Source organism: Microcaecilia unicolor, chromosome 2 (genome assembly GCF_901765095.1).
Source record: "Microcaecilia unicolor chromosome 2, aMicUni1.1, whole genome shotgun sequence".
Taxonomy (NCBI): Eukaryota; Metazoa; Chordata; class Amphibia; order Gymnophiona; family Siphonopidae; genus Microcaecilia; species Microcaecilia unicolor.
Genome location: NC_044032.1, coordinates 462751862 through 462769512, shown reverse-complemented (window position 1 = coordinate 462769512; position 17651 = coordinate 462751862). Strand labels below are relative to the sequence as shown.

At 42.9% G+C, this 17651-nt stretch overlaps 1 protein-coding gene across 2 annotated transcripts in view; it reads right to left on the bottom strand.

The window, feature by feature from the left end:
• Positions 1-1402: 1402 nt before the first annotated feature.
• The window catches only part of GFRA4 (GDNF family receptor alpha 4), a 434625-nt gene continuing 418376 nt past the window's right edge, over positions 1403-17651 (bottom strand). For both annotated transcript variants that reach the window (XM_030190988.1, XM_030190989.1), the window contains exon 8: positions 1403-2191. In XM_030190988.1, the coding sequence (XP_030046848.1) occupies positions 2057-2191 (135 nt within the window). In that variant the 3' untranslated portion in view covers positions 1403-2056. The remainder of the gene's footprint in view (positions 2192-17651) is intronic.

Sequence of the window (17651 nt, the reverse complement as noted above, 5' to 3'; positions counted from 1 at the left end):
ATAATTCTCAGCCCCACACCTCACAGAACCCATCATCTTATTGTTTATATAGCTCCAAAGATTGCCTTCCAACAGGTTTCTGGGGAAGTCCCTATCTAAAGTTATCCTCTATGGGGGCAATTTTACAAAGAGCTCCAAATGTTAGGTCCAAGATGCAGCGCCCTAAGCGCTAATTCTACAATGGCACCTGGGCCCCCAGATTCTGTTATAGAATACTAGCATGTCAGCATTTATGCAGGGTTTAGGCATGCCCACTTACACCATATCAATAGCAGGTGTATATGTAAGTTATGTGCATAACTGTGGGACCTGCCCATGCCCTGCTCAAACTCTTCCCCTTTGCACTAACCTGCTAAGCGTGTTGCATGCCAACATTTTAGGATACCATTGCACGGCTGGCACTTACATGCATAACTGTAGCAATCAGATGTGTAAGTACTAGCTTTCTATAATTTGTGTCCCACATTTCATAATATACCAGTTATAGCTGGTAGAGGTTGCTATAATCTTTCATATTCTTGTCAGATTCGGAGACCAAGTGGTGTCAGAACTTTGCTATTAAATGCACTGGTGTTCAATCTAGTTGTATAACTCCTATGCCTTGGTTATTAGTCAACACACAATCAGTCTGCATTAAGTTAGATATTCTGCACAACTTGATTTCTGAATCCGATGTAGGTATTGCTTTTTAAACTGAGACTTTAGATGCTAAAATTACAGAATGAGGAGGTTTATGTATAATCTTCCTGTTGGTTCAGTAAAGTACATCACATACTGACAAGACCACAGTTTTTCCCCAAGACCAGGATGACCAGTCGGACTCTGAACCTTTTTATTTATTTTTTCATTTTTTTATAGTCTAAAATGTTTCATCCTTTGTGCCCAGTGGAATGTTCAACAAAATTATATAGGATGTTGCAGCATGCATAATGCCAAGATTATGTTTTGCTGTTCATCTGAGTATAATTAACCCTTATGCATACAGAAGTCTTTTACTTTCTTTTTGCTAGAACAAATGGAATTTGTATAAATACAGTAATCAAGGGCTATCAAGTGACCTGGCATGAGGAGATCTGCTTTATATGGACAGGATACAGGAGACACACGTTTCATGTACGCCCTCCTACCATGCAAAACATGATAATACTAGAGATAGCACATCACATCAACCTTATTGCAACCCTTTGTGATGTACCACTGATAGTATTACAGAGTTTAAATATTTCAGAGTCCCTGCATATAAATAGAGGACCAATACTTGGCATATCAATTGGATATGATGGGATATAATCTAGGATTTATGAGAAAAGAATGGATGCCACCACGCTTACAGATTTTATGTAAACCCTTCAATTTTACCCATTTCTTCTTCAGAACATTCAACATCAGTTTTACACAGAAGGAAGTTCAGTTTTTTTTTTTTTTCTGGAATGGAGTCATAATATACCATATACATTAACGTTCTTTTTTTTTGTTTGTTTTGGAACGTAGAAAATAAAGTCTCAGATAATACAAACAGTCAACTTGGACCCAATAGTCAGAGAAGCATTTCATTTTCTTAGTCTACTGTATGATGTTTATAAGAAGATAGAATTGATGGATTTTAGTCCAAATGTTACACTTTTACTTGTCCCGTCAAAGCTTATTTCAATCCACGCAAGTTCATTTAAGAATGTTCTGGGAGTGGTCTTGTTTCACTTTCTGGAATGTGAATCCTGCAGGTTGTATCTAGGCTGTCTTTGGCACTTGTTTCCAAAGAATCGTGACAAGTCAGCTATGTCCCATGTCCAATCTCCCATTCAGTCAGGCAGTCACCACAAGGCTCAGTTTCAGGACATTCACAAAGTCATGTAGGAAGAAAAAGTCCAATTCTATTTATGTAAAACTTTTACAGACAGGAAAAAGGTGTTAAGGGGTTGAAAGGTTACACTAAACAAGCTTTTTCAAACAACTTAAAAACTGGATAAGAGACTGTATTCCCTTTATCTCACCCAAAAGAGCTGTCACTTAGGAAAAGTCCATAAAAGAGCAAATTAAAAAAAAAAGTTGATCCATTTCACTCAAGGACCAGACTTGATGCAAGGATGAGTAAAGAGCTCCAGGTTGTCGATGACCACTGGCTGCTGCACGAATTGGAGGCTTCTGATTCTAAAGAATTGGACCTTTCCATGAGCTTTTCCTCTTCAGCGACCTGAAAACAGACAGACATCTTTGTGAGAAAAAGCCTAGAGCTCATACATGAATTAAAATTGACTATTGCCCTTTGGTAAGTGTAAACAGTTTTACTCCTTGGCATGATTGCTTTGGATAGAGCTATAACTAGGAAAGGATGAGAAGTAACTAGCCAGAAGTGACAAAAGTCACTGAAATACAACCATGAGCTACCAAAAGCTGAAAAACCAGGACGCATGACACTTTCATCTTGAGTGATGGGGGAGGAGAAAGAATGGAACAAGGAAAGAGGACTGGGGATCAGAGTAGAGGGAGTGAGGGGCAGAGATCAGGATGCAGTTGGGGGGGGGGGGGGAGGGGGGCACAGAACCAATCATTTGCCCCAGGTGCTAAAAGGGATGGTTACTGCTTTGATTTTGGGCAATCTTTAGCATCAACGTTAGAAACACAGCCACCACCAACAAAAATCAGCTGGAAGAAAATATACCATGAAGAAAAGTCTAATGCTCCCAGGCCTATGTCCTAGAACCTCTTTCTTTCCTACCTGGTTGGCTAAAGAGCTTTGTTGGATCATATTCCATTCCATAGTCATCGATATATGGTTAGTGTGTAAAATCAATACAGCAATGTTCAGATAAAGTGAAGGTAAAACATGAAAAAACACTGTAATAATAATCTCTATATATAAAAGGCACCTCCAACGTTCTAAATTTGTAGTTGCAAGATCGCATGAGTGTCTGCCCTGCCCCACGTCACAACATGACGACGTTGAGGGCGGAGCAATGACACTCAACAAATCGGATTGTCATTGGGTAATCTCTGTTTCCACTCCCCAATGCAGCCGTCATTCCCATACACTCAAAACCAACCAAAATCGGCGCTGGACCCCGCCCCCCCGCCCATAGTCCCCCTCACCCACCCACCCTCCCTCAGCCGCTTGCTCACTGTTCCACCACCCTCCCTCTCCGACTCCGGCCATGGTGCACGGCGATTACTACACACGAGCAAGGAAGCCCATTGGTTAATCTCTGTTTCCACTCCCCAACACAGCCGTCATTCCCATACACTCAAAACCAAGCACACTGACGTTTTTTTTTTCTTCCGAGGAGACTCAGCAGCACCAGTGTTGCCAGGTGGGCGGTTTTACCGCCCAATTGGGCGGTTTTCCACGACCCGCCGCGGAAAATTTTTGCCCGCGGCGGGTTGCGGTTTTTTGGGCTTTTTTTTTTTGATTTTGGGCGGTTTTCCGGCGGGTTTTTCAGCCGCAGGGGGCGGGGTTAGTGATGTTTTGGGCGGGGTTACTGACATTCTGGGCGGGGCCGATGACGGGGGAGGCGGGGCCGATGATGAGAGAGGCGGGGCCGGTGACGGGGGAGGCGAGGCCGATGATGACGGGGCGGGGCCGATGACGAGAGAGGCGGGGTTGATGACGGCGGGGGCGGGGTGATGACGCGGGGGTGGGGGTGTCAGGGGCGGGGTTTGAGTTTGGGCGGGTTTTGGGCTGTTTTTAGGCTGGATTGGGTGGGAAAAAATTTTTCCATCTGGTAACCCTGAGCAGCACAATGAGTCACTTTCTGTGCAGCACAGAGAAAGGAGGAACGTCGCTGGAAGGACAAAACTATTTGGATGCCCATGTTCCTGCTCCCGGTATGTGCAGCCACCCTAAGAAACGACCACCCACACAAAACTAACCACTGACTCGACGTCTGCATCCCCTCGCCCCCCCCAACCCACCCAAAATCTAAACGCAGACTTCCACACAACCAGAAAACCAGACAATTACAAATGGAGATAAAAACAGCAAGCAGGCAGGTTCCCAAGTGCTTACAGGAGCTTCAAAAGACACACTCCCCCAACCACAAGCAAACACAGCTATCCAGAACACACATTAACGACTTCACAGGCAGGTATCCAAGTGCTTAAAGGAACTTCCCCCTCCCCACTCCCCCCCAAAGCACATCAAAACGCAGCCTTCCACAGAACAAGGTATGCTGACAAATACTCATGCAGTTCAAATTTGCAAACACAGCTCACCAGAACACAGGCATATTAACGACTTGGCAGGCAGGTTCCCAAGTGCTTACAAGAGCTACCCCCTCCCCCCCACACACACACAAACACACACAAAAAAGGAAAAACCAACCTTCCACACAAGCAACAAACACAAAAACCCCCACACACACTCACACATTCACTCTCTCTCTCTCTCACACACAGTCAATCTCACACATACTCACCCAAACATACACACTCCAAGGAACACCTTGCTACCGCCCGTTTCATTTGTATCAGAAACAGGCCTTTTTTTACTAGGGGTAAAGGACAAAAGGTTTTTGTTTTTGTTTTCTTAATGCACACCATTTTAATTTATTTGAAACCTTCCCATCTGTACATAGGAATATCATGAAATCTAAATTAAATATCACTAAAACAGCTTTAAAAATTATTCTACCTGGTAGAAACTGCAATTTTAAACTCTGTATTTTCAGATCATTTGTCAACAATACACAATTTATCCAGGTAAGTGCCTGTGGATGCGTCAGCCCCGCCGTTGCCTATCAATGTGTGTCACTGAAAGAGTATGAGGGAGCTCCAGCTGGCTGTGGGTCAGGACAGGACTTAGCTGGTGGACGCCAGAAGCAGTGTCTCCTTAGGTTGACAACAAATAGCAACCCACCCCCCCTAAGCACCTCAGAGGGAGGGAGGAAGGGAGAGGACAGGACCGTGGAACTGGTAGGGAGGGGGAGGGACCCTTGAACTGGTAGGGGGACCTTGGAACTGGGAGGGTGGGAGGAGGACTATGGAACTGGGCAGGAGGGAAGGTGACCCTGGAACTGGGAGGGTGGGGATCCTGAAACTCTGAGGGAGGGTGGGGGGACACTGAAACTGGAAGGGCACCTGGAACAGAGAGTGGGGTTAAATGGACAGTATTCACAATGGAGAAGGGTACTTAGTGGGGTTCCTCAGGGGTCTGTGCTGGGACCGCTGCTTTTTAATATATTTATAAATGATTTAGAGATGGGAGTAACTAGCGAGGTAATTAAATTTGCTGATGACACAAAGTTATTCAAAGTCGTGAACTCGCGACAAGATTGTGAACAATTACAGAAGGACCTTACGAGACTGGGAGACTGGCCGGCTAAATGGCAGATGACGTTTAATGTTAGCAACTGCAAGGTGATGCATGTGGGAAAAAAGAACCCGAATTATAGCTACATCATGCAAGGTTCCATGTTAGGAGTTACGGACCAAGAAAGGGATCTGGGTGTCGTCGTTGATAATACACTGAAACCTTCTGCTCAGTGTGCTGCTGCGGCTCGGAAAGCGAATAGAATGTTGGGTATTATTAGAAAAGGTATGGAAAACAGGTGTGAGGATGTTATAATGCCGTTATATCGCTCCATGGTGCAACTGCTCCTTGAGTATTGTGTTCAATTCTGGTCGCCGTATCTCAAGAAAGATATAATGGAATTGGAAAAGGTGCAGCGAAGGGCGACTAAAATGATAGCGGGGATGGGATGACTTCCCTATGAAGAAAGACTAAGGAGGCTAGGGCTTTTCAGCTTGGAGAAGAGACATGATAGAGGTATATAAAATGATGAGTGGAGTGGAACAGGTGGATGTGAAGCGTCTGTTCACGCTTTCCAAAAATACTAGGACTAGGGTGCATGTGATGAAACTACAGTGTAGTAAATTTAAAACAAATCGGAGAAACGTTTTCTTCACCCAACGCGTAATTAAACTCTGGAATTCGTTGCCGGAGAACGTGGTGAAGGCGGTTAGCTTGGCAGAGTTTAAAAAGGGGTTGGACAGTTTCCTAAAGGTCAAGTCCATAAACTGCTACTAAATGGACTTGGGAAAAATCCACAATTTCATTGTTAGAGGGGAAAATACCTCTCGATAACATAAAAGATTTGATTATAGGCATTGAATGAATAGGTCAGATGCTGATTTTAGTAGGTAGCTAGGACAGGAGTCAAGTGTACACTGAGAATCATATTTGTGTAAGTAATATTTGACCAAGTCTAATGATGGTTCCGTAACAGAGTACCATATTCTGTCTCTAGTAGACATGTGAATGATTTGTTGAGAAAACTGAGAAGGTCTGCTGTAGCAGGTTCAGATCCATTGAGATTGTTTGTGAGGTTGATAATTTTCTGCAAGATGTAATTCACCAGCTGGTCTGCAGATGGAGCCAATTTACTACAAATGGTTAGAGGTTGGCTATTTATCAGATTATTGGCTAAGGCATACAGTTTCCTTGTATTTAGTGAGAATTCTCCTATTTAGTTTGTATAATAGCAAATTTTGGCTTTCTTCATTTTGTATTTGTATTCTTTCAAAGATTTTCTCCAGTTAGCCTTATTTTCTGTGGTATTGGATTTTGACCACAGTCTTTCCAGACATCTACATTGTCTTTTTGCCTCGAGAATATCCTCCAAGAGCCAAGGAGATATTTTCTTAAGGGGCCTAAATTTTGTTTTTTTCTGGTGCTATCTCATTCAGTATTGTGTTACATAAGTTATCACATTTGTGGTTGAATTCACAACTAAATGGGAGTGGCCCTGAGTACCTGAAGAATAAGATGATCCTCCACACACCGCCAAGGACACTAAGGTCCTCCCAAGGTCTATCACTAACCACACCCTCTCCAAAAGACATTACAGGATGTTATACCCGCAAGCAAGCCTTCTCCTGAGTAGCCTCCACACTCTGGAATGCACTGCCTGAAAGGCTCCGCTTAAGCTGAGATAATATTCAATCATCGCTCTGACCTCATATGCAACTTTCTTTAAATCAGTCACCTTACTTTCTAACTCTTCTTTGCTTATACCCTTCACTGTCAATTAAAATGTTCTATTACGTATTCTGTGGACATTATAAGTAGTATACCATGCCATACTTTGTATTGTTATTTGAATATTTGCTTAACCAACAAAGTAGTAGCTGAGGCAAAGAAGCACTGGATGATCCCTTCCTTAAAAGCTGAAGGCGTCTTACGTCAAATGAGCACGCCCACCCGTGTGCACCACGTAGCCGCCCAACAGCACACCGAAATGACGCATCTAGACAGGATGGAGCTAAGTGTGTAGCATACATCATGCTTAGGTCAGAAGCGCCATGAGTGCGTGCGGCTGATTCCCCGCTTAAGACTTCAGCTTTGTGACACCTCCAACCACAGGGCGGTAAGTGCAAGTTAGCAGATAAAGTTTCATGAAAGCATCAGTCAGGTGTAACCCCTGTACAAGAATGCAATCTTTTGTATGCTACCTCTCTAAGTTTGGCAATGGAGGATGAACAGTTATAATAGTGGGACTTGAACTCACCACCCCTGAATGATAAGATAGCTGTTTTAACCCCTAGGCTATATCATAGTCTACAAAATCCAATGGCTCGGTCATCTGTATTGAATCTTTTGGAAGACTGGCTGTTCATGGATGAGTGTGAAATATCTATTGCCATATAGGTCCTTAACTAGGAATGAGATCACTGAAACTACCCCAGCAGTCTTTTCCCCATGATGTTACTCCCTTATGTAAAGCTCCAATGCAAATAGCAATGTGGCATTCGGAAACATCTGCCATATACCAGCCCCTCAACCTCCTTCTCCTTCTTACCCTTTGTCTCCATACATACAGAGGACCTGAGAAAAGGGGGCGCTATCTGCGCCAGAGGAAGGCAGACTACCTCTGGGTGGTGAGGTGCAAACTGCAGGCTGAGCTAGGTGAGTAATACTGCAGTGTCGCATGCACACACTATTGGCTCCCTCTCCACTTTGTGGTTATAATGGTCCAGATTGCAACTTTGGAGCCGTATGACTATAACCTATGTCTATGTTTCCTGCCTTGGTAGGTCATCAACCAGCCACATCACCCTCCAAAGTGGCTGCCGCAGGGCTAGCTCAGGCAGTTCCTGGGGAGAGGGAAGAAGGAGGCGGAGAGAAGGAGGAAGACGAAATAGGCAGTCAACTCTGGAACGCCATATCAAGACACATTAGAACAACCAACGAACTTCTACCCTTCCGAAAGTTGTTGAAAACATACCTCTTCAAACGAGCCTATTCGAATGAACCAACTTAATCTAAGTACCCAAACTACATCACTAATCCAAACCACTAACACTATCCACACCTTATCTTGCCCCCATATCCCTTCATCTTCTCATTCTCTTTACAACTTCTTATTTCTGTAATTTGCTGTATCCATACATTGTGTTATCTCTGTTACACATTGTTCCCATTTATTATAAGCCGCACTGAACCTGCTATTGAGCGGGAAAGAGCGGGGTATAAATGCTACAAATAAATAAATAAATAAATAAATAAATAAATAAATAAATAAATAAATAAATAAGACCAAGAAGAGCAATGGTGTTGTTCTGTGGAAAACATTTATCTATCTATCTATCTATCTATCTATCTATCTATCTATCTATCTATCTATCTATCTATCTATCTATCTATCTATCTATCGCTTATGGCTATGTTTTAACTCAGTAGGCAAAGGTTAAAGAACAACTCACTTTAAAAAGGTTCAACACTTTATTTTGGACATTAGATTTGAAGGCAATTACGATGCAATAGTTAGTGGTACAGAAATTAGGAATAAAGAGTAATAATGTGGTAAAAGCACATTATTAGTGGGGTTTAAAAAAAGGTTTAGATAACTTCCTAAAAGAAAAGTCCATAAGCCATTATTAAGATGGATTTGGGGAAACTCCACTGCTTATTTCTAGGATAAGCAGCATAAAATGTATTCTGCTATTTAGGGATCTTGTCAGGTACTTGTAACCTGGATTGGCCACTGTTGGAAACAGGATGCTGGGCATGATGGACCTTCGGTCTATCCTAGTATGGCAATGCTTATGTTCTTATGAGATAAAAAAAAGTCAGGTGAGTCTGAATTTGGTGCATAAATATTAAACAAAATTACTGGTGAATTGTCTATGGAGACTTTAGCAATAATCAATCTACCTTTAATCAAGGGCAATTAATTAAGTGAATGAGTCTCTTGGAGAAAAACAATATCTGATTTCAATTTTTTAAGTTATGTAACTGCTTTCTTCCTTTTAATGGGGTATCATAAACCATTAACATTCCAGGAAACCAAGGCCAAGGGAAGAACAGAGTTAGACTGTGTCATAACAAGAATAAGAGAAAAAACCGAAATTAAAACTGTTCCTTCAACACTGTGGATCATAATTCATGAACAATGCATCACATCTTTTGATCTAAGAAATGAACAATACCCCTTCCACATAATCCTATTACTTCAAACTGTACATTTTACCACTCCAGTTATAATTAATTAAGTGTACTGCTACCCTTATCCTACTCTGTATTGCTCACTAGAAGCTGTAGTCCCATCCCCGGACACTTATCAGCCTCATTGGGATTACTTCTCTCTACATGCTACTATATATTAGTCCCAGAGTTATATTCTCTTTTCCGGAACCTTATCAGCTTCCTTGCACCTACTGCTACTCTATTTTCCACTCTTTATATATTCCCGGAGTTGGTACTCTCCTCTCCGGAACCTGTAAGCCACATTGAGCCTACTGCTATGCGTGAAAATGTGGGATACAAATGTAATAAATAAATAAATGTTTACAAGACTGGAAGAAACAGGTATCAGTGGCACAGTATTTACTTCGTTCAAATCCTATCTGTCAGATAGACATCAATCAGTTCTGTTTAGCAACAGCACATCATTACCTTGGGCCCTAGACTGTGGGGTGCCACAGGGATCCATACTCAGTGGCGTACCAAGGGGGGGGCGGTCCGCCCCGGGTGTCGGCGGGTGGGGGGGTGCTCCGTCGTCTGCTGCCACCACCCTGCGTTTTTTTTTTTTAAATCCATGCAGCGACGCAGGTATCTGCCCTGCTGTGTGCTGTGAAATAAGAAAATCGCTTCGTTCGCTGGCGTCGGCCCTTCCTTCGCTATGTCCCGCCCTCTTTTGAGGTAACTTCCTATTTCCTCGAGGGCGGGACATAGCGAAGGAAGGGCCGACGCCAGCGAACAAAGCGATTTTCTTTTTTCACAGCATACAGCAGGGCAGATACCTGCGTCGCTGCATGGATTTAAAAAAAAAAAAAACGCAGGGTGGTGGCAGGAGAAGAGGGCTCTGTCGCTCTCCACGGAGGGGGGGGGGGCTCAGATTGGAGAAGGAGGTGGGGGAGCTCAGAGGGGAGAACGGAATGGGGGAGGGTGGGAGCTGAGAGGGGAGAAGGGAATTGGGGAGGGGTGGGGGGAGCTCAGAGGGGTTCTAAGAGGGGAGAAGGGAATTGGGGAGGGGTGAGGGGAGCTCAGAGGGGTTCTAAGAGGGGAGAAGGGAATTGGGGAGGGGTGGGGGGAGCTGAGAGGGGTGCTCACAGGGGAGAAGAGAATTGGGGAGGGGTGGGGGAGCTGAGAGGGGTGCTCACAGGGGAGAAGGGGATTGGGATTGGGGTGGGGTGGGGGTGCTCAGAGGGGAGAAGGGGTCTGAAGCTGGAACTGGGGTCTGACAAGGGGGCAGGAGGGAGAATGGGTCCATGCCTGGGGCAGGTGGGAGAATGGGTCTGGGGCTGAAAAGGGGGGATGCAAAGCATGTGGTGGATGAAGGGGGCTGAAAAGGAGGGTATTTGGGATAAGGGGGCTAGAGCTGGAACTGTGGGCTGAAACGGGGCAGGGGCTAAAACTGGGGGCTTTAAAGGGGACAGGGAGAACTGGCTGGGGCTGAGCTCAGGACTGGTGAGAGAAAAGGGCTGGGAGATGTGGGCTGGGGCTGGAAATAGGGGCAGGTGAAACTGGGGGCTGAAAAGAGGGGGCAGAGAGAGAGGGGACAGACCCTGGATGGAACTGGGGAGCGTGAGGCAGGGCAGACCCTGGATGGATGGGAGAGGGAGGGCAGACGGATTGAAGGGGCAGAGAGAAAGGGCAGATGGTGGGTGGAAAGGGGAGAGAGAAAGAGGGCAGACTGGGGCAAATGGTGGATGGAAGGGAGAGAGAGGGCAGACAGTGGATGGAAGGGACATTAGAAAGGGCAGACACTGGATGGCAGAGAGAGAGAGCAAAGACAGATCCTGGATGAAAGGAAGACAGTGAAAAGAAGATGAGGAAAGCAGAAACCAGAGAAAACAAACTGTAAATATATATTTTTATTATTTTGCTTTAGGATATAGTATTGTAGCTGTGTTGTTTATAAATAGAACATGTAAATAAGGTAATCTTTTTATTGGACTAATTTTAATACATTTTGACTTAACTTTCAGAGAACAAACCCCCCTTCCTCAGGTCAGGATAGGATACTGTAACAGCACTATACTGTACTGACCTGAGGAAGGAGATTTTGGCCTCTGGAAGCCAAATGTATTAGTCCAATAAAATGGTATTATTTTATTTTCTGCATTTGTTTTATTTCTATTTGTTAATTTGTAAAGTGGTGATTGGTATTTGTTAGTTTTTTCAAATTTACATCTGCTATCTTTATATTTTGCACAGTACTAGGGGACATTTTCTGTTTCTGTGGTGTTGCATTGTATGCAGAGTCTAGCATCGGGGGTTCAGTTTAATTTTAGTCTAACTAGAAAGTTTATGATTACTTATTCTATAGTGGATTAGGGTGTATCTGTGTTTGTGAAAAAGACATGGCTTTCGGTTGGCATTGACTGTGCAGGATCGCTGATCTGTACTAATCTGTCTGTTTTCGTTTTACAATAGGTGAATTGATGTTCTAGTGCTCACTGTAGTGTTTAAGATGCTTTCCTTTTCCTTGTGTGACTGGTAGAAATTACTGCTTATGATATGCTAGAATTGCTCTATAGGTCCTGAGTGTTTTGTATTCTCGGTATGCCTAGTACTGGATTTGTGTGTGGGGGGGGGGGGGGGGGTGTTAAAAAATGACCGGCCCCGGGTGTCAACTACCCTAGGTACGCCACTGTCCATACTGTCTCCTATTTTATTTAATATCTACCTCAAGCCTCTGGCTGAGCTGCTTCGGTCAACAGACACAAAATTCTACATCTATGCTGATGATGTTCATCTACTCATACCCACTGAACCAGATCTACCCACAGATCTGAGTAAACTGACTGCCTGCCTATCTGCAACTCAGGTATGGGCAAACAACAACAGAATTTGCCTGAACCCAAATAAAACAGAGATTCTTTGGGTACCAAGTACAAGTAGACAAATACCCGATTTCAAAATACCTTTTGGGAAGTATGAACTCCCCCTAAAATCACAGGTCAGGAATCTTGGGATACTGCTAGACTCATCACTCACTCTGATCCCACAAATTCAACCAACCTTCAAAAATTGTCTCTATCACCCACAACAGCTACGAAATCTCTCTCCATATATTGAAAAGATGAGTCTGACCACAGTGGCCCATGCCATGATAATATCACGACTAGACTACTTTAATGCCTTGTACACTGGCCAAATGAAAAAGAGCTTGTATTAGCTCCAACTAATTCAGAATACTGCAGCACGACTGATAGAAGGCTGCAAGTGGCATGACCACATCACACCCTTCCTGCAAAAGCTACACTGGCTACCAATACCTTACAGGGCTAAATTTAAAACTCTATGGGCCCTGTTTACTAAGGCATATTAGCGTTTTTAATGCACCTACAATTAGTGCACACACTAACTGTGTAGATGCCTATAGGGATATTGTAGGTGTATACACAGTTAAGGCACGCACATGGTTAACGCGCATTAAAAACACTAACGCACCTATAACGCTGCTTAGTAAACAGGGCCCTATGTTTGATTTTCAAGGTCCTCAGACAAAATGGGCCAGAGTACTTAAAGAATAAGTTAGTCCTTTACATACCTTTAAGACCTCTAAGGTCCTCTCAAGGATCATCACTATCTGTACCTTCATCAAAAAAATTATACGATGTGATACCCACCAGCAAGCCTTCTCAGGAGTAGCCCCCATGCTCTGGAATTTACTCCCAGAGGGGCTATGTATAACTCGAGACTACCTCTACTTCAGGAAGCACGTGAAAGCCTGGCTTTTCTCCCAAGCCTTTAATACATAGGGTGGTGACTGGCTATACACTCATTACGCACCTGGACTAGCTTGCTATACACACTTTAACTTAGATCAGTTCCTTATCTCTTGCTTAACTATACAACAAACTTGCCTTGGCTTTAGCTAACCATCAAATTATCCCAACTGACTCTGTACCACGCTTCTTGCTCCCATCATATATCTACTCTTAGTCCCTCAACTATATGATAAGCCATATTGTAGAAAATCTTTAGCATCATATCTATGTTAGTTGAATGTTCTAATGCATGCTTATTAGGTATATCATTAGTATTATGCTAACATTGTGTTATATCTCTGGTATTTGAATTCCAGTGCTGTTAAATGTGTATATTTTTATACTGTTTCATGATAGTTCTATTATTAGATTTCAATTTACTGTTTTCAAGTTTACCTCATGTATTGTATTTATGTTTAGTCTTGGTTATTTTACTATTGTTATGCTGTTAACAAAATTTTAAGTTGTATGTTAAACTGTATCTGCTGTACACCTCCTTGGGTGAATCTCTTCATAAAGGCAGTTAATAAACCCCAATAAATAAATAAGTAATATTTCTGAAAGCGCATCAATATCACCACCAATAATATTCATCGGTCCTTACATCATTTTTTTTCAAGAAATTTTTCAAAAGTTCCATAAAATGTAACTCCAAGATTCTTTCATATCCAATATTATAACTCTTCTTCAATTTCTTTCAAAGCAGTTCAATATCAATTTATCGAAAAAGAAACCACTTAAGTCAAGATTGAAAAATCTTCAGCCTGATATTCACTAGTTCCACAGTCTCCATTAGAACACGCTCCGACATAGCACTATGTTTTGCTATGATAGCTGCATCAGGGAATTGGGCTTTATATATCTTGAAAATACTCTTCAGGCAAAACATTCATATGGAGAATTTCTGATGGTCCAAATCTGAATTTGAATTTGGGAGTATCTCTTATATTATTGTTATGATCTATGGACATTGAGTTTCCCTAATATTTGTATTGCTCATATTTGGTTTTACATTTATCATCATCATTGTCACTATCATCTACATTAGAAGTAATGCTGCATAACTCATCACTTGCATCTTCATCTTCATTATCATTGTCATGCTGTCCAAATACAGAGAAGGCTTTCACAAAGTTGAAATCATTGTCAGTTGTTCTAACAACTTTTTGTCCGATAGTAAACTCTGTTTGAATATCTTCTAGAACTGATGCAAGAACATCAAATATGTGGGAACCTTTCAGTCTTAAGGCAAGACAAGTAGACTTCCTCTCAAGCCAGTGGACTTCCTATAAAGCCAATGGACAGTCATCCCAATGTAAAATTTTCCATGGGATGACCAGCAGTCTATTGTGGTAGAGACATATGTTTGTTCACCAAGAATTGCAACCAGCTTCAGCTTCATCTCTACTTCAAAGTGACCCAACTCATCACTGTTCAGTTTGGCTGGAGACCGGTAACCAATACTAAGCTGCATTATGAGCTAACATATACCTAATGGAGCAAAAAAAAAAAAAAAGGAGTACCATAGGACATGCACAGGCATCCTGCGGTAACTTGAAAATCTGCACGTGCTGAGCACTAACGTTTTTTTCAAAATTTTTTAGGGGGTGTGTCAGAATCAGAAAGTGGGCATTTCTGCACTAACCAGTTATTGCATCTACAATGCTGTATGCAAACTGTTTAGCGCATAGATACTGCATGAACCCTCAATACAAGAGCCTTTTTACTAAGCCGAGGTAGGGCTACCATGTGCCAAACCGACCTTACCGCTGGGGTAGTGTGGGCGCCCACCGGTACTTCCGAAGTTGGCGTGTGCAGTTTCCTGTGATAGGAAATAATTTTTTATTTTCTACTGTGGGGGCATTCCTGGTGGTAATTGGCATTGCAGCCACATTGCTGTGCACTCATAGGCGCCCAGTATAAGAGGCTTGGGGAGGCTAAGCCTCCCCAGCCCAACCGTGACCTTCCCCTGGCTGCCTCCTCCTCAAAGGCAGGATGGAACAAAATTGTATATCTTCCTCTCCTCTCTGCACCGGTGCCACCTCGCTTGCGCCCATCCCCCACTCGTGATGCGAGCTTCTCACTTCTTTTACCAGCTGGATGCCTACCTGACTCCCATTCCCGCTCCCCCTAAGGCTCTGCTCCACCTCCGAGACAGTCCTTCCCCAGCAGTTCCGGCTTCCTGTGACACACTTCCTGTTCCTGCAGTTCTGGCGTGATGGCAGAGCCTGGCTATAACTGACGCATGCCTGTGAATGTTGCAGGCTGTAGCACGTGGCTGGCCTGAGCGGCTCTTATAAGTCACCGAGCTAGGGAGGGAGGCAGGCAGCTGACTGAGCTGAGCGGATCGAGCAGCAAGCAGTGGGTAAGTGTTCTTAGCTGCAAATATTGAACTGTGCTTCAGGTTAAAGGTTTTATAAGTCAAAATAAAAATAAATATTTTATTTCATGCAGATCTATTTTGTTTAAACATAACTTAATGGGCTATAAGCCCCTAATGCAGTGCATTGGTGTTCTTATATTTTGTTCTTGTGATGACTTATACTGTGCCAAAATTGAAAACTCTTATCTCTATCTGGTCATTAATAAAAGGAGCTCATTGTGAATAGGTTGTTCTGTGGCTGTACATGAGGAATTATGATATTATGATCCCTTGTTTTTGTATTGTTGACGGTCTGTGTTTTCCATATTTATTTATTTGTTACATTTGTACCCCACATTTTCCCACCTATTTGCTGGCTCAATGTGGCTTACATAATACCGTAAAGGCGTTCGCCAGTCGGTTGTTAACAAATACAAGGTTATGTTGTGGTCGAATGAGGTAGTTGTGTGTCAGGCAACATGAGGGTCGGAGGGAGTAAAGATTGTGTATTGTCCAGTACAATTATTGGTTATGCTGTGTTGCTGGGTGTGGGGATTTACGTTGGATTGGTGGGGTAAGCCTTTTTGAAGAGGTTGGTTGTTAGTGTTGTCTTTCTTCTATGTTTGTGCAGCGCTGCGTACGCCTTGTAGCGCTATAGAAATGCTAAATAGTAGTAGTAGTAGTAGTGATTTCCTGAAGTTTAGATGGTCATGGATTATTTTCACAGCTTTTGGGAGACCAATCCATAGTTGTGCGCTTATGTAGGAGAAGCTGGATGCGTAAGTTGTTTTGTATTTAAGTCCTTTGCAATTTGGGTAATGTAAGTTTAGGTATGATCGTGATGATCCGATTCTGTTTCTGGTTGGTAGATCTATGAGGTCTGTCATGTATCCTGGGACTACGCCGTAGATGATTTTGTGAACCAAGGTGCAGATTTTGAAGATGATTCGTTCTTTAATTGGCAGCCAGTGCAGCTTTTCTCATAGGGGTTTAGCACTTTCGAAGAGCGTTTTACCAAAAGTCAGCCTGGAAGCTGTGTTTTGGGCGGTTTGGAGATTTTTGCGAGTTTTTCTTTACATCCCGCATAGATTCCGTTGCAGTAATCTGCATGGCTTAAGACCATTGATTGTACAAGGTTTCAAAAAATTTCCCTCGGGAAGAAAGGTTTTATTCGTTTAAGTTTCCACATTGAATAGAACATTTTCTTTATTACGGAGTTTACTTGGCTCTCAAGGATAAGGTTATGGTCAATTGTGATGCTGAGTATTTTTAGGCTGTCTGAGGTAGAGAGGGTGTGTTCTGGGGTGTTTATGGTTGTGGGTTTGTACTTGTTATGTTGAGATGAAAGGATGAGGCAGTGTGTTTTTTCAGTGGTATATTGGTGTATTAGGGTTTGCCCAGTGTAATATTTACAGTGCTGCCTTTTCATGCATAATGTTACTTCATTAATGTGACCATTTCATTTTGGGATTTTCCATGGATGGAAATAGCAGTGTTTAATAATTGATAACATTTTTGAATAGTATACACAGGTCAATATATGCTTTGAACAATCACTTTATTCTTTGACATATGATACCTATCTAATATCTAAATTTAATAAAAGGTATTAATTGTGACTATTTTACTTATTTTTTTTCTGCGTGTTGTCAGAAAATTATGGATATAAGCCCCACCCCTGGCACCACCCCTATCTCCGCCCCCTTTAGCCTCCCCAAACAGTTGGGCCACCGACTGCCTATGTGCACACTACCTGATTACCGCACGAGTAGCGCATGTGCTCTTACTGCCAAGTAAATAGGTGGCGGTAAAGGATCAGGCAGTAAATAGCCACATGCAAATTTTAATATTAGCACACAGCCATTTACTGCCCCAGTTTAAAAAAGACCTTTTCCCCACTATGGCAAAAAAATGGCCAAGTGCGCACCAATTTCACACGCCAAAACTAGCGCAGGCCACTTTTTAATGCGGCTTAGTAAAAGGGCCCCATAGGCAACGCTACTGTTCTCATAGGCTGTGCTCACTGAACAGCAAAACTTAAGATGAGATGATCCACTGTTTGCGTAGCGAGGTTTGCAAT